General features: G+C 40.1%; 2 protein-coding genes and 1 long non-coding RNA gene across 5 annotated transcripts in view; 1 reads left to right on the top strand and 2 right to left on the bottom strand.

Annotated features, from left to right (window-relative positions):
• Positions 1–23,746, bottom strand: part of LOC104317856 (arylsulfatase D) — a 112,736-nt gene that overhangs the window by 25,663 nt on the left and 63,327 nt on the right. The window lies entirely within an intron of this gene.
• LOC104317854 (arylsulfatase D) lies at positions 261–15,124 on the bottom strand. Of its 2 annotated transcripts, XM_009918854.2 has the most exons (11): positions 14,961–15,124; positions 11,154–11,219; positions 8,315–8,464; positions 6,956–7,077; positions 5,910–6,032; positions 3,993–4,416; positions 2,952–3,088; positions 2,604–2,738; positions 1,999–2,161; positions 1,211–1,332; positions 261–757 (listed from the first exon to the last, which is right to left on the bottom strand). In XM_009918854.2, the coding sequence occupies exons 1-11, from the start codon at positions 14,963–14,965 to the stop codon at positions 390–392; spliced, it is 1,815 nt and encodes a 604-aa protein (XP_009917156.2). In that variant the 5' UTR covers positions 14,966–15,124; the 3' UTR covers positions 261–389. The 2 variants fall into 2 exon arrangements, with proteins under 2 accessions (XP_009917156.2, XP_069626580.1); XM_069770479.1 differs by lacking the exon at positions 11,154–11,219 and having other exon boundaries at positions 14,961–15,123.
• LOC138681958 (uncharacterized) lies at positions 14,490–19,447 on the top strand. Of its 2 annotated transcripts, XR_011322196.1 has the most exons (4): positions 14,490–14,853; positions 16,324–16,437; positions 18,052–18,150; positions 19,250–19,447. It is a non-coding gene; the product is annotated as an uncharacterized lncRNA (long non-coding RNA). The 2 variants fall into 2 exon arrangements; XR_011322197.1 differs by lacking the exon at positions 16,324–16,437 and having other exon boundaries at positions 14,490–14,896.

Here is a 23,746-nt window from a genome sequence, read left to right as displayed (position 1 = left end):
CACAGCTCAGAACATCTACAGTTCTGCCTAAGTCTAGTATTTCTCGCAGCTGCCTGCTCAGCACCATACCCTGGAGTCTCTGCAGAGTTCTCCAGTTGTCTTCCTTGAGCAGGCATAAATTAGGCAGAGTTTCAGCATATACCTCTACAGCCATTTCTTCCATGCAAATCTGCAAAACCAGTCTCCATTCAAGCCCTCTACCATACCAGACAGGATTTCCTTAGACCTTTGGCTAGTGGTGAAGAATGAAGGGGAAAATCTCTGATCAACATTCCTTTTCTTTATTTTCATCCACCTTGCTTCCCAGAGAGAGAAAGGGAACAGTTATTTTCCAAAAGCTTTGTCAGCAGAGGGCTCAGTGCCACAGGACATGTTAGTAGACATCCATCTCACAGACTTTGTGTGGTGTCACCTTCCTTATCACACCAACAGAATGGGAATGTCCCACAGCATGGCTGCAGCCACGGCTTCCACATCACGTTGTACATGGAGAGCTGCTCTGGGACTGGAGTCAGTGTCCTGCGATGCTCTTCTATGGCTCTTCCCATCTTCCTTATTACAGTGTCAAAGAGGGGCTCGGTGTCAGGCGACAGAGGTTTGGCTTCAGAAGGGTCTCGCGAGAGATCAAAGAGCAACGGAGGGTCGTGATGGGTCACGCCTTCCCCAAAACATGGGCAAATTCCTTTTCCATAACAAGCCCCAGCACCAGGTGGATGAAAGACAGGGGTCACATAATGAGCCTTCCAGATGGCTCCACCTGGCAGGAAAGAAATCTTGTGGCACAACTACAAGACAATAGAGGAAATGGAAAGTGTCTTCAAGCGATAGGAGTACAGCTATTTACTAAGGAGACCTCTTCTCACACACCCTGGCACCCCCATCACCACAAATCAGATTGTGTGGAGTACTGACTTTGAAGATGGAAAACACTAGAAATATGAAGAAAACCACATTAAGTTTCCAGTCTAGTAGTAGACAGCCTGTATTTCCATCCCACTTCCCGCAGGTTTGTTATTTACAAATATTTTTTGCTGTAAGACACATTCAGCTAGCCATAGTAACTGGTATGTCAGGAACAACAACTTCAAGAATCTGAGATCAGTACCAATAAAACACCCATCACGCAATAAATTTCTCCATTAGCAAGATGGCTATCAAGAGGAGAAAACTCATGTTTTGCAGTTACCACAGAATGAACATTTATACTTACTGTCCTTTTGGTGCCACCGTACTGCATGCAAGTAGGACCCACAATAGTGGAACAGGAACTTGTGCTCTGACTTTTGAGCTCTTCCTTGCAGTAAAGGCACCAAGTTTCGTCCATCGATCACCCTAATGTAACGGGTAGAAGTGTATTCAGGAGGAAGCAAACCTGACAGTGAACTGCATACTTATCACTGCCTTTCCATTGGCTGCACCAGTGCTTGAGACAGCACACAGAATAATTTGGTCATAGATTTAGAGCAGCTAGCAGACTGCCAAGCCAATATTTAAATCCCTAGATAATTTTTTTTCTTTTAATAGCTGGGTCAACTCATTCCATTTAGCAATACGTAAACAATATTTAGAGCTTGGTCTAGCAGAAAAAAGTAATTTATTCAGGAAATCAATACCAATCTCATAATTATTTACATTTACAACTTTCAAAGGAACTGAAAGAAATCCATTGAGCAAGGATGGCTTTAATGACTTTAGGAAGTATTTGTAAGTGTCCATAAGTCATGCAGTTAGTACCAAAATAACCTTGGCCACCAGTTCTTTCCTGGATGAGGCTGAACCTGGCTTTGAAACTAACACCTGGTCTTTGGCAGGAATAACTGCTTTGCCATAAGCACACCTATCCTAGGCATATCTGGGAGAGTTTGCTCCCTAGTTGAAGATCTCAGACCAGGCTTGAGGCTAAGCAATATTTGTCAGATCTCCCAGGATGATAAGAAACAGTAAGTTTTTAGTAGTTAGCTCTCCTATCAAGCTCTCCTGTTGAAAACACCTCCATACCTGTCCTGTGGCAACGTTCCTCCAGCCAGATGAACAAGTGTGGGATAAATATCCATAAGACTCGTAGGTTCATCAATAACTGTGCCTGCAGGTAACACTCCTGGCCACCTAAATACTCCCGGCACACGGATCCCTCCTTCCCAGCCTCCCATTCCTTTTCCACCTGCAGCAAAATGAATCAACATATGGCAGTTCAGAGGCAAACAAGAACGTCTTCATTGGCTTGTTATATTTGAATGTACAGAAAAAGGTGCAGTAATACACTGCTTATACAACAGATTTGACTCTTCATTTGCATTGGACTTCACATACTTTAGAAGGCCTCAAAAGGTGACATATAACTCATCCAAACCTAGAAAGATGGGGAGAGGCAATCTCTGTTTTATCTCTGTTTATCAAGCTAGACAATACCTTTGTCAAGGACATTTGTAATAATGCTTGCACTTTACTGAAAGAAAAGATGACTTTAAGATTAAAACATCTCTGTATGTCACCTATATTTCAAGCTACAAATGCAACTCATTCCAGCCTCGATAACTTCAGCCAGGCAAATTCATTATGTTTCCGATTCTAACATTCATGTAGAGTCATAGTGGTTTTCCTACCTTTATAAATACCATTCCAGCCACCTAGCTGCGCAGATCCATCCTGAGCCTCCAAGTGTCCTCCATGATCAGAGGCAAAGTACGTGAACGTGTGATTTTTCAACCCTTGTTTTTCAAGCGAATCCAGAATTTTGCCTTAAATTTAAGAAAAGAGACAGCAAGTTTCCTATTAGCCAGTTTGAAAGATCAAGCCACATTTGTAGTGTTCCAATGATAATCTTTTGCAATGCCCTATAAGAAGTTTTTAATAGCTTAGATTTCTGTAGGTATTTTGGCTTTATTAGTTTTCCTGCTTTAAAATACACAGGTGTATGTGTCTGAAACAAATCCTTCCTGAAGGATACTTACCCACCATCCAGTCCATTTCTTCTACATTGTCTCCATATAAACCATGATGGCTCTTCCCAAGAAATTTTGCCGTTGTAAAGAGTGGGGTGTGAACATGTAAAAAGGAAACAAAGAGGAGGAATGGTCCGTGCCTGTTTCTTAAAAACAAACAAAAAATAAAAATAATTTCTGTTGCGTACTTGAAATATTTTTAAAGGTTTCATATTTATCCATGCACAGACACACACATTGGGTCTACTGTACCCACATCTAGTACACCCTCATTGATCAGTTGATGGTTTTCTTCTTACATATAACGTAGGAAAGAAAGATCCTTTTCAGCCAGATTATTTTCAAATTCCAGTGTGTAAACAGGCATAGCATTTGCACAGTGCTTAAACGAATCGGATACCTAACTCTTATGCCTTTTTAATTAAGTGCAATTGGATACAGTCTCATGTTTACTTTAATATTCATGTGGCTTTTCTAAGATGGCCACTTACAATTTTCAGTGTATTTGTTTTCACAAACTTTAAGAAAAGAATAGTTACTTTCCCTGTTTTACAGAAAGACACCTGATGCATAGCAGTATTACAGAAGGCTGAGCAGGCAGAACTTGAATCTAGAAAATGAATGATCTTACTTGGCTTCCTTCTCAATCCATAAAAATAGATTTAAAGTGTTTTGAGATTTTCACATGAAATAATTTTGTGCATCACACATTTTATGTAGGTGTTTTGTAGGGTTTATGAAAAAGAGCACAAATGAGGCTTGTAGAGTGAAGTGTAAAAATTAGCTGGTTAATCTTGGAGCAAATATAGTAATTACAGATTACAGGGCGTAGTGAGATGGTCATATATCATTTGGTCAAAATCCATTTCATTTACTGCTTCCAATGTAAGACAGTTACAATTAAAATTTAAGTGCATTGAGTTTCTAAATAGAGAACTTGGATATGAGTTTCAAAGTGGTTAAAGATACAGCTATAGTTACTGGAGAAAAATACTCTGAGTGCCCAGAACATCCTGGCCTCTTTAAAGAAAACTACAGACAATCATTTACCTTTCGATAAATGACACTGCCTCCTTCAGCATGAGGGAGGCAGTCCTCTCCAACCTCATCGGCTGCTCAGCGACATCGTGGTTCCTCATCAGGATACAGTTCCAATACCGCACAAAGCCGTAACTAGAGTACCAAGAAATGAAGAAAAGGCCACCCACAAAAGTAAAACAGGCAATTATCTTCCAGCGGATGGAAATCAAACCAATCAGTTTTCCAGCAGTGAGAGTGAGCACAGCAAGGATAATTATCTCACTGTAAAGCCAAAGCTTAGCTTGAAGGGCTACATCCAGCTCTGGAGGTTTGTTTTCTTGACAGTTGTTCAGAAGTGTGAAAGGCATACCATAAAAGTAGTCAAACCCATGATTGAGAGGATGGTGACAGTGATCATTGAAGGATTCACAGTTTACACCTTGATGCCACTTTCCTGAAGGTTTTAAAACATGAAAGAAATTAGAACATTAAGGTGGACAATTCAAAAGGAGCCCAAGGTAGCATCATGAGCATCTGTTTGGGAATTAGACAAGTCACTATTTTTCAACAGAGTATCAACACATTCTCCTCGTGCACAAGGATGCTCGGTGAGACCAGTGCCTGATCAGGTGAATGTCATACTGTAATGGGTGATCCCCAAATGATCATGGGATAAACAGAGAAATTTGCAAGATGCTCCTCCACTCAGCTAAGGGTCACGTAAGGATGGGATTTCATTACCTTTCAATGAGGATCAGGGAATTAAGGTACTCTAACTCACTGGCTGCTTTAATACATTCCCTTCCTAACTTTCAGTTGTTTACTTGCAGCTTCATTTTAACATAATGTTACAAATTTACTGAAAGGTCCAGTAAACTTTTGGCCAATGTTAACAGATATCTTGATCACGAGACTCAGGAAGGTGATTCTTCAGGCACATCCCTACTCCATAGGAAAAGGAGAAAACGCTGTAAACCAACCTTTTACTCTATCCCTGCCCAAAATAGAGAAAGTAGACAAAAGCTGTTGTCTGTGTAGAAAGTGTGCTGGATCAAAGGACCCTCGGGTTTGCTGGGTTACGTGATTGCCAAATAGTTACAGACTCAACCAGGAACACTACACTTTATTAGCTTATAATTCAATGCAGTCACATCTATTTCTAGCACTTGGAGGTGACAACACATTTGGCACAGCTGGCCCCAACCCCCTGGCTTTAAGGGACACAGTGTTTACCCTACCTACCCATTTACGTGAAGGGATCCACTGCAGCAGTGCCTGTCACTTGACAGTAATAAAAGCAAATGGAAGGGAAAAGAGAGACTTTGCCAGTTGATTTTAGAGATATTTGCCAAAAGAATGATGAATCTGAAAACTGTTGAGGTCTGATCAAAGTCACAGAGAGGAAGGGACAGTGTTTCCCCGACACCTTTGCATTTTGGCTTCATCTGAGGAAACAGCCACAGTATCACACCTCTTTGGGACCTCACCACCTCATCTGTGAGACACTAGTGCTTCTTCATCTCCTCTGTGGGTACAAACTTTGTTTCTTTCTTCCCCTATCCTCTTTTGTTTCTTTGCCTCTTGCCTCCAAAAGGCAGATTAAATACTTAAAGACATTGTTATGTTTGGATCAATCTTTACATTAACAAAACTCTCACAGTGGACCAACCTTTGAAAAAAATCTTAGGCAAAGTAAATTCTCACCCATTTAATCATAAGACAGTTTTTAATTCTTCCTGGTTTGGGGCATTACCATGGTCATAAAACTCTTTAGACTGCAGTATTTTTAGTCATCTTGCAGATATGAGGGCTCCCCCCACCACTTTCAGTCTTTTGGAGAGGATTTGTATCCATGACTAACAGACCATTTTGGGCAAACACAATCCCTAAATTCTCTTCATACAACTAGTTCATTCTTCAAGGTCGTGCTAAAACATTTCCCCTTACCTATCAGTCCAGTGGTATAGCCTTGTTGCTGCAGCAGCCTGGCAAACGTCGTTTCGTTAGCAGGGAGCCCTCCTGACCCGGCGTTCCACTGCAGTGCCCGGTACCTGTTGCTGGATGCCATCCCTGACAGAAACAGCTCCGGTCATTCCTGCAGGCCTTTCGCTCTCTGCCAGCGGAGTCTGGGCTGCTCCTGCCAACCTCCACGTCAGGAGCTCAACCTGAAGCCCGAGTTCCTCCCAAAAAGTAAACCCAAGCATATCTTGTGGGCAGTCACATGAGTGTGTCTGAGTACTTCAGGTAGTCAAGAGATATTTGAAAACAAATGCTTGGTACCAGCTTTACCATCAAACTGATAATAAATCAGGGGTGACAGTTTCTGCCTGAGTAACTGTGATATTGTCTTCTTTCTGCTTTTCATCTAAAATGAGAGATAACAGTTGCATTTCCCTACGTCAGAGGGATGTTGTATTACGTTAGGTGAGATACAGTTCACCCAGCTTACACACCAATTTTACACTTAGCTCTCAAAGTAAGCATCTAATTTTCCTATATAATGCCTGGTGAGAGATGGATATCTATAAAGTCCTCCAAAGGGCACCTTAGGCAGGTGGGGAACGGATCCAACACTCCATTTTCACCAGAGTTTTGTGACTTTCTGCACTATGCTGGCAATGAACTTGCCCGTTTCTCTCAAGAGCCCTGTTTCCACCTCTGACCTCTAACCATCACCATGAAGAGGAATTCCATCAGTTTGGCCCAGGATGCATCGCTCTATGGAAGTGACATATCACTGCTGTTGGCATTTCTCCATACCTACCTATTTTCACCATAGATCTTCCACATCCAACAGAGTCAGGCTAAAGCTCTGTCAGGTGGTGAGGTAGTAGTTCCCATTCAGAAGTTACTTATAGAAAGTTTGAGCCTCTAGCAGTGTATTTTCTATCTCAGGTTGCGGAAATAGCTGAATTCTCCTGTTCCAATATTTATTGGCTCTTGTAGCACCTCAGCACCACGCACAGAAATTTGTAGTTCAAAACAGGCCCAACCTGATCTAATGGGGTATCTGCCAGTGAGGAAAGCTGCTCTGCTTGGAGTGCAAAGCGATGCTGCAGCAATGTGCTGAGTAAGTTTCACTCCTTCTCTTGCCAGGCGGTCAATGTTTGGGGTCCTAAAAAACATTTTCAAGTTTAATAGAAGCAAGGTAATCTGAAACTTATTTTAATAAATTGCCAAGAAGAACTAGAGCTTTTGAACACTTCCTCAAAGAACCCAAAATCTCTTCTTTACACACTCCAGGACTGATGTAGTAACAAGTTTGATACAGCAGGTCAAGAGGGCTGTAGCCACTGGAGAATCCATTCTTAGGACACAGCCATAGAGTGCACTTAGCAACACTGGAAAGAAACCTAGGCATTTTTGGTACTGTTTAGTTTGAAAATAAAATGGAAATGGAAAGAATTATCTAAGGCTGATATTTTTCTATTCCAATACTTCCAACAGATCACTTTTGCTAGCATATTTAGACCCTGAATTTCAAAATTCATTGAGCCAGAGAATCTCACAGGGTGTCTGAAGCTCTTGGAACCAAGACTTGCTGTTCCATGTTTTTAAACACCTGCTATTTATTTCATATTATAGTGATATCTTTACATAGTTACATTTGTATGGGAGCCTAGCTCTTCCAGAATAATGGGCTACACCACGACGAAGAGTGAAAGAGGCCTCCTCCTGTCTTCACCAACAGAAGAGGACGGCAAGGGAGTTCCACAAGCACGTTCCCATTTCTCTGTACAACCCCACCAACATCATTTGAGGGAGATGCACCCAGAACATCCCAACAAAATGCCTGTGGTCTACCTGAGGCTTGTAAGATGTGCTCCCAAAGCCCATTCAGTTCTGCTTTGCCTTTTTAGTTTTGAAAGGACGTAATCACTAGTTTTGAAGGCACATAATCATGTAAGAAATTATGTGGGTCAGTCCACATGAGTCTGGATCAGAGTGTTTTGGAGGAGATGGCGAGCAAGCAGATGAGAGATTCTTGAAAAGCACGAGGTGAATAGAGTAAGGCTTAACTATGCATGAAAAGGAATGAAGAAGTTCATGCATGAGAAGGAGAGAAAACAGTAACTGTAATACTAAAACAAATGGCTGGAGAATTAGCACATGGAGGAGGGGATGGGAGGAATTCCCAGAAAGAACTTAAACAAAAATGATTTTTTTTTTCTTTCACTGCACACCATTTACTTAGGCCCCAATCCTATGCGCGTATATACAAGTACTTAAATACACAATTACAAGCGCCTTGGATTAAGAGGTTAAGAACATTTCTTATTTTATAATTAGGCTTAATCACCCAGGATATGTGTTCTATAGTGTTAAATATATTGTACTAAGAGATCTTTTACCTTATGGTATTGTTCCCATAACAACCTATATCTCCAATGCCAAGATCATCAGCCAGAAACAGAAGTATATTGGGTTTAGAGTCCATAGCTGCACTCAACCCAAACATATTCCAGCATAAAGATGAAGTCAGTGCCATTAGGATGTACCTCCTGAAACACAACAAAATAACTTTTTAAATACATGACTTGTAAGGGTTGGAGAGTGATGGGAATGCTCTGGCAGCAGATCCGAAGCATAAAACACAAAATAGTGGGAAACTTCATTTCCCAGCCCCACTTTCAGTGGGAAGGAGGACGACAGAGTTTTACCGGTCCCATTTCTTCCATCTCTACCAACCAGATCACTCTAGTCAGAGAGGCTGCAGTAGCCTTTCTGCAGCCCAGGAAGCAAGGACATAAGCGAAGGCTGTCATCTATTCATTTGGCCCAGGAATTTTCATCTCATAATAGTAACATAGATTTCAGAATGCATCAAAAACTTCAACGACATGAGAAAAATTTGCATTTCTAAGTTTCATAAATTCTATGAAAATTCAGGTTATGTTCCAAAGTCACTCTGGCATTTTCTGAGTATCCTGTCTCCAGTGAGTAAAGCAGTTTTAATTATATTTGGAAGGGAAGTGGAAAAACCTAAAACAAACTCTCCCCTTCAGCTCAAGAACACTTGAACTTGAAGCCATCTCCTCTACCACCATTCTAAGATGTCACCCAGGCCCCATACCAGCATCAACTATATTAAATATCTGCAAAAACCAGAATTTATATTTTTACACATGCATACCATACTTTTTTATAAAAATATGCCTAGAACATTTGAAACTATGTGTTCCTCCAAGTAAGTATTGCTGATCGATAGTCTTAAAACCTAATCCTGGATTGATTTTTCACTTGGACGAAGTTGTCATTGCAATATGCACTAATTTTGCAGGACATGGGGCAGCAGCAGCTCTCTAGCACAGACTGAGAAAGCTCCTGAAATTCATTCCAGGATTTGAAGTTTTGGTGTGAAGATCTTGTACACAAAAACATGTTTTTGAATGAAAGAGTAACTATCACCTTTAACAGGCAAACACAACACATAGGAGTTTCTGTAAACATGACTGTGAACTCCTGCTTGTAAATAAGTAACCAGTGGCTATGGGAATTTAATCACCCAAGAGCAAAGTTCCAGCTGGGGTTTTTTATACATCCAACTACTAAGTTAGAACAGTGATTTACAGAGTTGTGGTGAAACCTTGCTTTAGAAGCACTGTGGGCAATTTCCATCTCTATACTTGGATTACTCATTTTAAGGAAAGGAGAATTTTCTATTTGCCAATGCTGTATCCCCTAAGAGTTACAGGGCATTATACTGATAAAAGGAATCCTTCCAGAGTGCTAATACATTCAGTTAGAGCTGCAGGGAGAAGGTCTCTAAAGGACCCTGGAAATAAGCAGCCCCCAACAGCCCACTTCAGTTACTCAGGCATTCTTCTTTTGAAGCTGGGGACAAGAGTAGTGCTCCCCACTGCTTTCTGTCATGTTGGGGGGGGGGGGGGGGGGGAGAGAGAAAAAAAAAGAAAAAAAAAAGGCAAATTATGAAATCTGCTTTCACTGATGTCTGCAGCCCTATCCTAGCACTTTGTTTTCTCACGGTGTTAAGTGCTGGATATTTGCTGATCCCTGTCATAATCCTGCTTGTGGATTAAGATAGGGTCAAGGACAAATTACATCTCAGGCAACCTACTGCTTAGAGTTGCAAGTTCCTATCCTAAGTTGTTATGTAGCATTACTGAACATTATAAAATAACGATGCTTAGAGCTCAAAGTTATCATCTTTCAGCTATACATGGGGGAAGAGTGCAAGAAGTTTAGTTACTAAACACCGATAAATCTTGAAAGCAATAGGGTTGCAAGAAAGTAGGACATAAAACATGCATATAGGTACATACAGAGAGATATATATATATATATATATGCACCTCTTCAGCATTACCTAGAAAGCTATTTCTGGAAATGATAATGTTAAAGGCATAGCCAGAGACTTCCACTTGAGAGACAGACCTCATTGTTTAAAAACATGAGGACATTAAATAAGTATGTAGTTAAGATAGTAATACTAGCTGCCAAATGATTTTTAGGACCAAGTGATTTTACATCATCTGCTTAATGAATCAGGTAAGTGCAAAACATTAGGAAAATACAGGCAACTATTTATGTAACTTCTATTTACAAGGCTTAATATGGATTTACACCATAGTTGAGCTCCTATAGCTTTATTGACAATGATCTTCAGAGGACAGGTTAGAAACCCCTGGCATAGGCAATCAGATGTTGAAAAAACCTACTAAACTATAAAATTTGGTGCCTGTACTTCCCTTAGAATTATTTTCTAAGGTGATACTGTTGTGCTCAGTGTGTACCTAGAGAATGAGAGCGTTATGAGATTATAACATCCTTCTGTTCAAGAAATCTGCTCCTCCTACAAGATTTCACAGAGAAGTTATATCTGTGTAAGAGTCTGGCACCTTGGACCACTTCTCTAAGGGATTCTACAAAGGGAGAGACACAACTTTAGAACAGTGTGGGGCTCACAGTCAAGGTACAATTAAAAAAAAAAAATGGGGCGGGGGGGAGAGGAGAGAACAATGATGACATGATTTTTAATGGAGTTGAATTTCCTACATGGGCATAAGGAAGGGAACAACAAATACTTAAAGCAAATGAAGCCTTAGGAAAAGTGATTCATTTGAGCCCAGGGTTGCTTCGGAAAATAAAGGTGGGTCAATTCAAACAACACAATTTTAATTCTGTCAAGTACAACCAAATACATGCAGAGAGGAGCCAAAAATCTGTTCACCTGAATAGAATGGCAGCAATGATCGTGCAAGGTAGTGGTGCAATCATCTCCTGGTAGGCAGCGATCCTGAAAATAAGTTAAGCTTATAGCATGCAACAACTTGAGCATAGTCACCAGTGTGATGTTGGAGGAAAAAAAGAACTCCATCAAACCTTATATCTCTTTACAAGAGAGGGACAAGCAAGATGATTTTACCTCAAAGACACAAGTGCTGATGGCATCAAACTGTGTAGTGATCAAAAGCAGACTATTTTCAACATGAAGTTCAAGAACGGGAGAGGGGGCAGAAAGCCACATATAAATGATTCAAGAGTAGGAAAAGATGTTTTATTTTGAGAGAACAAGAGCTCAATCACAAACAAGACAGTAAAAGATTAATTAGTGCATAAACTCATGGGGAGCGAACACAGGTCTTAGAAAGCTCATCAATTTTGCTGAGACGAAGCCAGTATTTGGAAGGTGGCATCAGACAAATAGAGCATGCATTTTCTGCAAGCAAGGCGATTTATTATTCAATCATGTTTCCAAGTAGAGTGCAATATAATAATGATTGTGTACCTTAAGCGGAAGAAAGAAATGTATTGTAAAGAAACACAAGTTATGGGACTCCCCATAATGGGCAGTCAGCTGAAATTTAACAGTTCACAGTAAACACAATCAGAACAACAATCCGATATAAACTCCATAATGTTTTCCTCAGCAGCCACTTCACAAGACATCTTTTTTTAAGCTGCCTAAAGGAGCTCAATTAAAGCTAATTTTAAGACTCTTACCTAAAGAGTTCAAATAACCTGAAGAGCATGGCCCTTGACTTGAAGGAGCTGCTTCTCAATAAACCATTCCTTTTTTATTTCAAGATTGCCTTTAGTTCTCACACTAATAAGCCTTCCCACTATATAAATTCTGGTTCATATAATCCTAAAGTAATATTAAAATACTAATTCTATAGATTGATTAGTCTTTGCACAGACAAAAGGGACTGAATATATGTGATGATACTAAGTTATTCTCAACAGAAGTCTCCCCAGACAAAGAATCACTGGAGACAACTGTGGATTTCCAAAAGTCTAATAGAGCTGGTTATTTTCAAGCTGATAGTATGTACAGTCTCACAATTTATCGCTGCTGTTACTACTTAATTTCAACTGAAGAGTTCTCAAATGTCATTACTAATTAAAAACATTATTACTTCATTTACAACCTGAAGTACACAGCATCAGTTATTCAGCCTAGTACCTCCACATAAAAAGTCATAGGACTCTATAATAATTCAGTCTAAACATTTCTGCAAAATGAGGCCAAATTCTACAGAGCTACAAACAGCAGGAACTGGCCAGCCCAACCTTGTGTGGACACATTCCCCTTAGTTAAACCATTTTAATTGTCTGTAGACCTTATCCAAAACTTACTGTCTTCTGCAGCTGATACTACATGACTGCCCTACCACTTCTTTCTCCAAATTTATCAGCCATTAACGAAGGCTTAATTGACTTATAATACAATTCATCCAACCTGCCAGGAATGCCACAAAGCCTGCAGTTGTCTCAACAGTCACTTGCAGAGATTTAGCAAAAGAAGCTTTGGCTTGGTTAAGTGGCTGAATTAGGTGGACCTAACTCAAATGGATTCATAACAACCCCAGGTAGCCTTATACAGGGTTTTTTTAGCCAGTTGCCTTGTGCAGACTCCATTTTTTTTTTTCCAGCTCTGCTTTAAAGAAAGCAAGCTACAAGCCTGAAACTGCTAGAAAATTAGACCCTTCTTCCTCACTGAGGCTTGGCTCCAGGCAGTTCCCCCATCCTCCAAATATTTCAGTTGTTGAATATATTTGCAGATTAGAGTTTATCCTTCTTGAGGCCTTACAGAGAAGAAAAAAGAAAAACCTTCACTTCAAAAAATATATACCCATGGCCAAAATATTTATTGAAGCCAGGCACATCTCATGTTTCACCCTCACCCCCAGAAGACTGACAACACCACCACTTGCTCTGGGAATCCACCAGAATTCAGAGGAACTTCTCATTCTTAAAAATGTTGAGAGGTACAGCTCCAACAGAAAAGTTTGGAATAAGCTCTTGTTAGTTAAGCTAAAAGTCAGTAATCGGACACAGCAAAAGAATTTGCTTTCTTGTTTTCTTTGCTTAACTTCAGATACTGAAAAAAATTATTTCCACACCAATGCAAAACCAAACCAAAACCCCAAACACTTTGCCACTTATTTAAATATAATAAAAGTGAATTATAAGCATTAGGACAAAAATTTTCAAGTAATGTGTGGAGGTATGTTGCTGCTTTGGTGTTAGCTGAAAATAAATGCTTTCTGCCTTCTACAAAAATATACCACACACAACAGGTTAATCATATTCAACAGTATGTTAGAATGTAATTAAAAATACTAATTGCAGCTTGCATTATGGCTCTGGAGGAAACACATACAATATACTATATACAACATACCAGTCCACCTTGTCCCTTTCCTCCCTCTCTCCCAGAGCTTCCAGGCATCCAGATGATCAGGAATGGAGAGGTGACAAGTGAGGAAGGAGAGAAACAAGGAAGAAAAAGCTCCCAGCTGGTGTGAACATAGTCACTTGCTCAGTGCTTGCAGCTGGTGAGCCAGAAACAGGTGCTGTTCATCAACCATAAAACAAGGGATGTCCTTGCAAGGAAGGTAGAAGCCAAAAATCAGATGCTCGGTGGTCTGTCTTTTTATCTCTCCATTCTGCACTTGGGGTATTAACAGCAACAGTGCTCGCTGGGGGAATATACTTCTTACTGACCCAGATAATGTCAATAGTTGTTGTCTGTTACTATGATCATAGCATTGTATTACCTCTTAGTGTTGTGAATTGTCACTAACCAAAACTCTGGTGGCAAGCAATCCAAATTTTTTAGTTTATTATGGCTACCCTGTTCTGGCCTTAGCTGCTGCACAGCAGCACCCTGCCTGCAGAGCAACAGCAGAAGGGGGTGGTCTGGCCCTGGGCTTTAAATTAGCTCCTGCATTTTCACATCATGATTAGCACTCCCTGGTCTAAATGATCTAACTGTGCCTTCTGGCTTAAAACTATTCAGCTAGGAATATGCAGCTTTCCTTACAGCCAGGACAAGAGCAATGCACAAGGGTGGAAAATTGGAGGCAGAAACAGGGCAGAAAAATGAGATAAAAAGAGCGGCAGGAACAGCTGCTAGAGAAACAGCGAAGATCACATGGAAGCAATCTGGAGGCAAATTATGCAGTCTGTACCTCACTGTAAAGCCGCAGGAACTCTAGCAATAATAATAATAATTAAAAAAGCAGAATATCTGCCATTCACCACATAACCCTCCGAAAACTGGAGTTTGGTTTGAAACGCTAAAGAGGGAAGGAAAACAGAGATTGCTAATTATTATAACCCCCCCTCCTTCCCCCGTACACACACTCTAACCCCTCTCACAGGTTGTTTTTTGCTACTTACGATCTGGTGCATCAGCTCCGCTGGAAGGCAGGGGCCAGGCTGCCCTCTCAGGCGGAGAGTAGCAGAGGAAGATGCGAGCAAGAGCAGAGGCAGGACGCTGCCCAAGCACAGCCCTGCGGGGCAAAGTTCCCAGTTTCAGCCCAGCTTCCCAGTAACGCCACCTGGGAAAGGGGCTAGATGCCGCTGGGGCTTGGCCAGTGAAGGCAAACTCAGCCTCCGCTGGAAAGAGGTGTCAGCTTTGGGTAAGGAGGGGAGGAAAAAGTCCTCCCCGAGGGAAAAACAGAGGTGACTCTTTTTTTTACTTATTAGCATTTTATTTTTTAAATAAAAATGCTGATCTTTTACTTACTCCATGCTCGCTCACTCACTGGAGGAGCAGTGCTCTCGCTTTTCTCTTTGTCCCAGGCTTTCTGATCTTTGCTTCTAAAGAAGGGTTTTCAGAAGCATGACCTGTATATTCGTATCAGAGTAATTAGTGGGTGTGGGTCCCCTTTAAAAAATCTGGTCAAAGGCATTTCATCCCGCCTGCCACAGGGGAGGGCAGGGCTTCCCCGCCTGCTCCTGGTAGCAAGTGCTGAATAAAGAGGAACTGTTGTAAAGTAGGAGCTGGAAATACAGCTCCTGTAACAGCCCAGGCCCATAGAAAGAGCTTTAAGGTTAACCGAGTGGAAGATCACAGATCACGGGCAGTGAGACTGACGGCCACATCGTGCCGTGTGGGGAACCACCCTACCCATGGAAGCAGGATAGCCATGGCTAATGCAGAGGGTGAGCCGGCTAGCCCCCTTGAGAGCAAAGAAAATCAATCATCATAGTGTCACGTTGGTGTATGCATACCAACTCTGGCAGCTTGGCTAATTCCCCTCGATGTCATTATAGTTCCTCTGTCTGTGAGTTCTCTGCTGTGCCAGTGCTAATACTTACGTGGTTGCACAGTCTGGCTTGCCATGCAACTTCGCAGGACCATGGGGGCACCAGACCCCTCTTTTTACTGGCTATGTGTGCTTATGGTGGTTTAAAAAGAGGGTATAAATGTGTCATGCTGTAATCCACTGAATAAGGGCTCTAGTCAGAGAAAGACAGAAAAAAGGATAGGGGTTCTTGGTATAGATGTATTCTTGCTCAGAGGCCAGAAGAAGTATTAATACAAAATACCATGGCAAGGTGGAGAAAACAATCAGAACTTATTAATTAGACCTTGATAAATACAATATATGGATACAGTGAGATTCATAGCATCATCAGTGGGTGCAGTGCACGAGTTTCAAGGACAACATTAGGGACTTAAATGTTTTTCTGGATATAGCAGTAGCAATTGCACCATTTCCCTCAAGAACCAAGAAATTCTGCCCAAAGAAGTAATTGGTAGAAATAATTGAAGCTGGGAGAAGCTCATGGAGTGGGGCAAAGAAATGAGAGTGCAGGGAAGGAGCCTTCAGCTCAAATTAGGACAAGGATACTCCTGAGGAGAGAAGGATGCTTGCATGCATCAAGGAGCAGATATTAAAGTAAAGCTTCAGAAATACTAAAGAGAAAGAGACTTTTTTTTTTTTTTTTTTTTTTGAGAGACTTGGAAAGAACTAGGTGGAAGTGGTACAGCTCAGGAAGCAGCAGAAAGTTCCTGGGTTACAAACCAAGACTGAAGGCAAGGATCCACTCTGCAAAGACATGGTGAAGAAAGTAGGGATTTAGTTTTGGCCCTTTTACTCCAGTGCAGATCTGATCACACCATTCCTGACTCTCACACCTGTGGAAATCTCACTCTATCCAGCCAGAAAGGCTCTTCCATCTTGTCTCCCTGACCGCCTGCCATACTCAGAAGCAGGGTAAGGTAATGTGATGTTTTTAAAACCTTCCTTGTCAACAGCATCTTCAGTTTGGCCTCCAGAGAAACACTGAAATACGGTGAAATAAAGCATCTTCAATATTTCCTGATTATGAATTTTTTTTTTCTTGATTTCTCAAATTCTTTCATATAGATTGAATATGAATTTTTAAAAATACTTGCTATTTTGACATGTTAATTTTGTGTTAATATTTTTGTATGTACTTTTGTTGATTTAACCAGTTTTAGTTCACTTACATTATACATATCTGTTCTTTTTTTCTTCCCCACAGAACTGAAAAGTGCAGTTATTAACCTTAGATACATTTTTCTATTTGGCTTTTTTCTCCACTGTTATTTTTCACATCTTTATAGGTTATTTTGGCATTTTTGTGATTTTAATACATTTAGCTTGGGGTTTACAATAAGGCTGTTTTATTGTTAGTCCTTCAAGCCAACCTGTTTGGCAAGCTGAGTGACATAACCACTCTAAATGACATGTGGATCCCCAACATACAGGAATAACCAAAGGGACCAGCTTTAAATTCAGGCCCCCAGACATCCAAATGTAATGGATGGGCCAGCTGCACAGAGCCTAAACATCAGTGTTTGCAGGAGCTGTATTTTCAATCACAGAAAAAGCCAGCAAGTGCCAAGAAAGAGCACTTTGTGAAGGGAGCTCCTTGTTAGCAGTGTCTTTGCTGCTGTATATAGACAGCCAGTTCCAGACCAAGACCCTGTCACACAGTGCAGAGACAGAGAATGGGCTGTGCCCCTAGGTGTTAAACATTAAAATTCATTTAAAAAAAAATTATAGTTGAAAATGTTCATCAACAGTCAGTGCTCTTGTGAATATTGAAGACTCACAGGTAGTAATAAGGTTAAAATTACATTTGTTTATCAGTTGTATCAATATTTGAAGAGTCCCATCTAGCACTGTTTAAAATCAGAGCCTGCTGAGCATACTTGTCTTGGTACGCTTGCGTATCATAACAACTCAACAGTCATTGCACTTAAAGACACTTATTTAAGATATTAGGTACTTTAAACAAAATTTATTAATTATAGTCAAAATCTGGTAAACACTAGAGCACGGAAACTGAAAGAATGAAAGCTATAAGAATCTATTTGGTCTCAGAAAGGGAGTAATGGAGCAGGAGGAATAGACAGACAAGAGCAGACAGAATGACGTTGCACATTAAATACTTTGCTTTTTCTCTTCCTTGTTCTTTTATAAATGACTGCATTTTTCCTATTTATTTTGACCTAAGTAGTAGGTAGTTGAAGACACACCTATTTGACATGTTAGTTTAATCAACGCTCAGTCCATCTTGTCTGCACTGTCTCCATATAAACCTCTGCTGCTCCTCTCAAGAAATTTTTCACTGATAAAGAGAGGGTCGTGGACATATAAAAGGGGTTAAAAGGGAAAGAATGGCTGCACTGTTTCCAAATAAAAAAATAATATCAAATGAAAGAACAACTTAGTTTACATACCTATTATTTCATTTGACTTATAGTCTTCTTCAAGGAGAGAGTTTAAATTATTAATCATACAATCATTAGAATAACAAATCAGTCTCTGCTCTTCAGCAGATCTGTGTTGGTTTTTCAGCTATGATTACAGATACTGTGATAGCATTTCTTGACATGTGACTGGAAGACAAAGGAGGAAAGTTTAAAACTTCAGAGACATGTGTGATTTGCACAGCAGGTAAGATTCCCTGGCTTTTGATCCCTTACAGAAATTAGCAAGATTTGTTATTTTAACATCTGCCCTAAAGCAGTATTGCCAGAAGTGGGAAGACTGGAAGTTATGATGAGCCCTTCCTGCTGGGCAGAGAATAGAAAAAGCCTTCCTGTAGTTCTTACTAGCTCAAGTAAAGTGCAATCAGATGTGACAAATTTGTTGGGCCCATGACTGAAGTGAGCATGAAATACTTGCGATAGGATGTGCTGTTCTGGAAGACCAGCCTGCTCCTGTCTTTGGCTGCAATCCTTTAAAAAGTTTTGGTCTCCTGAGCAAAAAGAAATATTTATTTAAGTGTAGTCTGGAGAATTTTGTTCCAAAACGTGAAAGTTTTAACAAATTTTCAGTGCTTGAAAAGAGCTAATGTTCATGGAAAATTCAGGGCTACCTTAGCTTCTGGAATTAAGACATAAAATTATCATTAATACAGACTCAGTCTTACTTTTGAAATCTTGGCTTAAAACAATTAACTTACTGATCACCTATCTCTCAGATATTCAAACAGAGAAGCAAGATGCCCCAGAAAAAAAAGGATATTTGCAGGGAAATATACTTTAGCTTTCAGTAGGTGATGCTGCCTCCCTCAAGTTGAGAAATGAAATCCTTTCCATTGTGACTGGTTGTGCTGTAATTTCATGGGCTCTCATCGTAACCCTGTTCCTGTGTTTTAGAAATCAGTAATGAGAAGTAGGTGGCAAAGAACAAGAGATCAAACCCAGCAAGGCAGATGACAGTGTTCCAGCTGGCTGAAATTAAGCCAGTAAGTCATCCGAAGGCAGAAGTGAATGTAATGAGGCCAATCATCTGAAGGCTCTCATCAGTCCTGGAGGCTAAGTTATCTGACAGCTATTTAGTAACCTAAAAGACATTCCATAAAAAAAACCCCAAACCCATCATTTAAAGGATGATGACATTGGTCATTGTGGATTTCACAGTAAAGCACCTTGATGGTGGTTTCCTGAAAATATGTATGTTTTTAAATGTTAAGAAACATTATTTAAAATCCAGCTTCCTCACTTAGAATCTGCTGGCTCTTAATATTGCTGTTCCTTTCCTTGGTAAGGTTCTACAGAAATTGGAGGATCTCTGCATCACCCTATAACATGGATCGCACACAAGAAAGAGGTATAAACCAAAATCTTGAACTTGAAGAGCCCACATTTCCAAGGCAAAACAGAATCTCTCTGGCCTTTTTTAAATTCTGCCAGCTTTAAGTAGAAGAGAAAATATGTAGTAAGCAAAGGATAAAATACCATTCTCGTCTTACCCCTATTGTCTAGAAAGAGATTATGAGAGTTCCTGGAGTGAATGAACATAAGTAACCAGTTTATAAATAGTTTATGAATTTTAGCAATGATTAATAAGAAATAAATGGACTGCCTAATGGCAGAAATTCAACTCTGTAATTAGCTCATGTGTTTGAGTTTTGGAAGTATCGCAGTCTTCTGCTGAGGCTAGTAAAATCCATTGTAAGAAAAAAACCCCGCAGACATTCTTGTGAAAGTCACTGAAGTGTACAAGAGAAAAAACTGAAGCACCAATGAGAAAACAGCGCTAACTGAAGTCAAATCCTGAAAAGCATAACAGTAAGTGCTTGCTCTTTATATCATATTACTAGTAATTTGCTTAGGGCTAAATTTTTTTCATTATTATTTTTAGCAAGGATAAAAATGCTTAGTCAGTTATAAAATACTATGTTATGATGTGACACTTAATGGAAATAATGAGGCAACATGGCATCCATTCCAGTGTTGTGGTACAGGCAGATGCTGTGTGAGGTTTTTTCTTATAATACTGCTTTTGACATTTCCAGGTACTGCCATCGATTGCTGATATTTTGCTTTGCCCCTGAGATGCTATTTGACAGATACTGTCAGTTGTGCTTGAGATAATGTTCAAGCACAGACATCACAGATGCCAACTTGTATATTCAGGGATAAAAATGTTAATCCACGGGGCCAGCCAGATTCTCAGAATATTGCATCATGGTCTCCACAGAAGAACACTTAGCTTCAAATACTGAAAACTGTGTGATCTTGTTGTGATTACATGCTGAAGTCAAGCTGAAGCACTTGACTAATGTGTGTTCAGGAGAGTTCAAAACTAGCTTAAAAATATTCCTATTATCTTAAAGCAAAAAAGAAAATTCAATAAAACTAAAAAAAAAAAAAAGAAAAAATAATGGTTCATTTCTTCTTTAGGCTTCAAAGATCTCCTTTTCAATATAACACACAAATATTTTATGACTATTTTTAAATGAAGAAGGATCATTAGATTTTCAACAGCTTAATATGCATGCTCAAATGTTGCTTGCTACTATGTGTGAAAACATTTTCAGAATCCAAATTTAGATTTTGAGGGTTTTGTAAGATGCTTTTGGAATCCAGTCTTGAACACTATCTACATCATCTTAGGCTATGACCAGTATAAATGCGACTAGAAGAAAAGTGTATTGTGACTAATCGTAAAAATCAGTCTTAGCAAATGATTTGCACTGAAATAGTAGTGTATCAATCAGGTGGAAAAAAAGAAATATGAACAAACTGATTAGTATTTGACAGTTAAGATGTTTCAAAATCCTGCTTTTGTATGATCTAGTGTCCTGTAACTCCTGAAGATTCTTCCAGTGGTATTTCTCTTCCTGAAGGGCTAAATCTACAATTGGTGTAATTTGATACACTTACATAAATTTAATTCTGTCTATCTAACCTGAAATTATCTTTTCAAAATGACTTATGCATGTGTGTTTATACAAGAATTCTAGACGAGATGAGTCTTTCATTCAACAGCAGTGAGATACTAGTAAATCAGGTATTTTAAAGAATGCATAAAAGGTCTGGTTGGAGAAAACACTGGCCAGCTGGCCTTCACTGGCATCTTCAGGGGATGGCGATGGGAGCTCTCAGCGTGGGAGTGGAGGGAGGTATCTGCTTCACTCCTTCAGGAATGTACAGATTGAAACCATTGCACTACCAGGCACTGGGGAGCTTCTGATAGAGGTCTATATAGTTATCTGTTTTTCAGAGCTTTCTGAGGATTTCAGTTTGACAGGATAGCTTTTCTGGAAAGAAAGAACTTCAGAAAATAATATAGTTGCCAAACTGATGGCTCTTTTATGGGATGAACAAAGTTTGATACACAGCTGACAAAAATGGTCCTGTAAGCCAGCCGTCCTGCCTGTAATTCTGCCTGAAGGGAATGAGTGCGAGTCTGCGCGGATTTGTTCGTTTACCTGTAGGGCTAGGTGACTTCATGTCTCTGAACGGGAGTAATCTGTTACAGGAGATAATATCCACATTTATTCACATTTCAGTCTTTTTGTTTGTTTCCAATTTTGAAGGCTGCACATCAGCAGACACTACCGCTGTCTTCAACAAGTAGGCTGTCTGGCCTTCACCTGCTGTGACTGCCTGTGCCAGCAAGACAGCAATTAATCCTCTCTCCCTTCATGATTCACCATGGGGTCTCCTGCAGAGAGAGAGCGGGACCCCATCACAAGGGACGCGGGGAGTTTCCTAGAGCTAGAACAAGAGCTTCAGTGACATCTTGGTGATTCCTTGAAAATTAGTCAGATGCAGGGCCTGGCCTCTTTCATGAAGAGTTTTGGAGGGAAATAAATGAGAAAAGGAGAGGCAACACAGACCAGATTGAGGACACATGGTCTCTCTGCTAGTTCTCAGCTATGGAAGAGGAATGCACATTTGTTGCAATGGGGAAAAAATTTCCATCTCGATAGATGTGAGGCTCCCAGAGCAGCGTGCCCGTCAGCGCAGGAACATGCAGCCCTCTGCAGAGCTTTCGATGAACTGTTTTTATTTGGCTGAAGAAAGCTTCTCACAAGCTGTTTATCCAAACTGTCATAAAGCTGGGAGTTATACGGTCTAAAGGGCTACTGCAACACTCATAACACATGGCATAATCTCATTTACAGGCATTCTCTATCCTTCGAGGCTATTTAGTCAACCTTTTACCAGTCCCAATGTAAGTGTTTCACCTAGAGTACAACTAATTTTTTTTCCCCTGCTTATTTTCATGTGACTGTTTCATACTGGCACCAATTTTGTTGATGCACTTTGCAAAGCTTCAAAGGGTCTTTGCTCCAAGGACCTGTAATCCAGCGCTGTTAACAGCAAAACTAGTGTTACTAAGAATGAATGTAATGTTGAGCAGTGTAGAGCTTGGGAGCACTAGTATTAACTGACAGTGTTTCTATCTAATGAAAATGTGCTAGTTTATACAACACATATGATGCCCTGTCTTCCCCTGTTATATCATGATGGATGGTTTGACACAGGGGAGCAAAGTGTTGTGTACGTGAGGACCCAACCTATAAATTCCTGAGGCTAGCAGAAATCATATGATCTATTTTACATATATGAAGAGTCTGTTAAACTTATTTCTCTGAGGACTGAATAGAGCATTTCTTTTTTTGTCTCTCACACTTTTTTTTAAAGTACCTGGATAATTTATTTATTTATTGCCTGGATTACTTTCTCCTACCTGGTTAGTTCACAGCCAAGAGCTCAAATGCCCCACCTGAGATTAAGCTTTGTTGGTCTTTCTAAGACAACAATAAATTCTTATTCTATTTCTGATAAGATTGTAATAAAGCACTTCATACTACTTGGCCAAGAAAATGAGTTGGTAACTGATGAGGCACTGGAACAGGTTGCCCAGAGAGGTTGTGGATGCCCCATCCCTGGCAGTGTTCAAGGCCAGGTTGGATGGGGCTTTGAGCAACCTGGTCTAGTGGAAGGTGTCCCTGCCCATGGCAGGGGGTTGGAACTAGGTAGTCTTTAAGGTCCCTTCCTGAAATGCCACCGAAGAAGGAGAACCTTGGGAAGGCCTTTAGTTTGTCCTTCCTGGCTTCTCTGCTGAAGGCAGAAGATCTGTCTGCGTGGAGAAGAGAAAACTCAGTGTTCCTCTGCACAAAATTTTACCTAGGGTGGGACTGAGAACCTGACATGGTGCTCTGGTACAACCCTACTGTTCCCCGGCCGTTCTCCGTTTAATAGAGAGAGCGCACAGAACTTGGATTATTAACTCCAAACTGCTGTCACAAAGAGAAAAGTACAACTCTACCTCTTCCAGCCTTTTTCTAATTCCCTTCAAGCTTCTTAGAACTACTTTTACTCAGTCTTGATGCTTGACATGTAACACTTAATGTGAAAATACTTTACTTTTATTCTTTGGCTTTGATTTTTTTTTTTTTTTTAATTAGGCTGAAGAGTTATAACTGATACTTAGAAAGTCCTCTTTCAGTTCTCCTCACATCTGTTTATGCCGCTGGTGACACAAAAAGACTGAGAAACGGAAGCAGAAAACCACCTATAAGCCACAATGCTTTCATGTTTTATAGATCTCATATTCACCCAATGTTTTAAAGTATTTACAAAATATGGGACATTTTTGTATTAGTTAAATAATATAACAATTTATGAGATACATAAAAAGACTACTTTTATCATACTAGTATGGTAATATAACTAATAGCAGTCTACTTCTAAATATGATAGAATATTATTTTTTTCCTACGTGACTTTTTTCTTACCCGCAACAT

This window comes from Haliaeetus albicilla, chromosome 25, assembly GCF_947461875.1.
Source record: "Haliaeetus albicilla chromosome 25, bHalAlb1.1, whole genome shotgun sequence".
Taxonomy (NCBI): domain Eukaryota; kingdom Metazoa; phylum Chordata; class Aves; order Accipitriformes; family Accipitridae; genus Haliaeetus; species Haliaeetus albicilla.
This window is presented reverse-complemented; position numbering and strand designations above follow the sequence as displayed.

Coding starts and splice junctions, on each gene's coding strand:
- LOC104317854 (XM_009918854.2), bottom strand. Junction 6,033..6,955: donor CAGATACCCCATTAGATCAG/GTTGGGCCTGTT, acceptor TGTTTCTGTCAG/GGATGGCATCCAGCAACAGG. Junction 2,162..2,603: donor CTGGAATGGTATTTATAAAG/GTAGGAAAACCA, acceptor ATTTTGCTGCAG/GTGGAAAAGGAATGGGAGGC.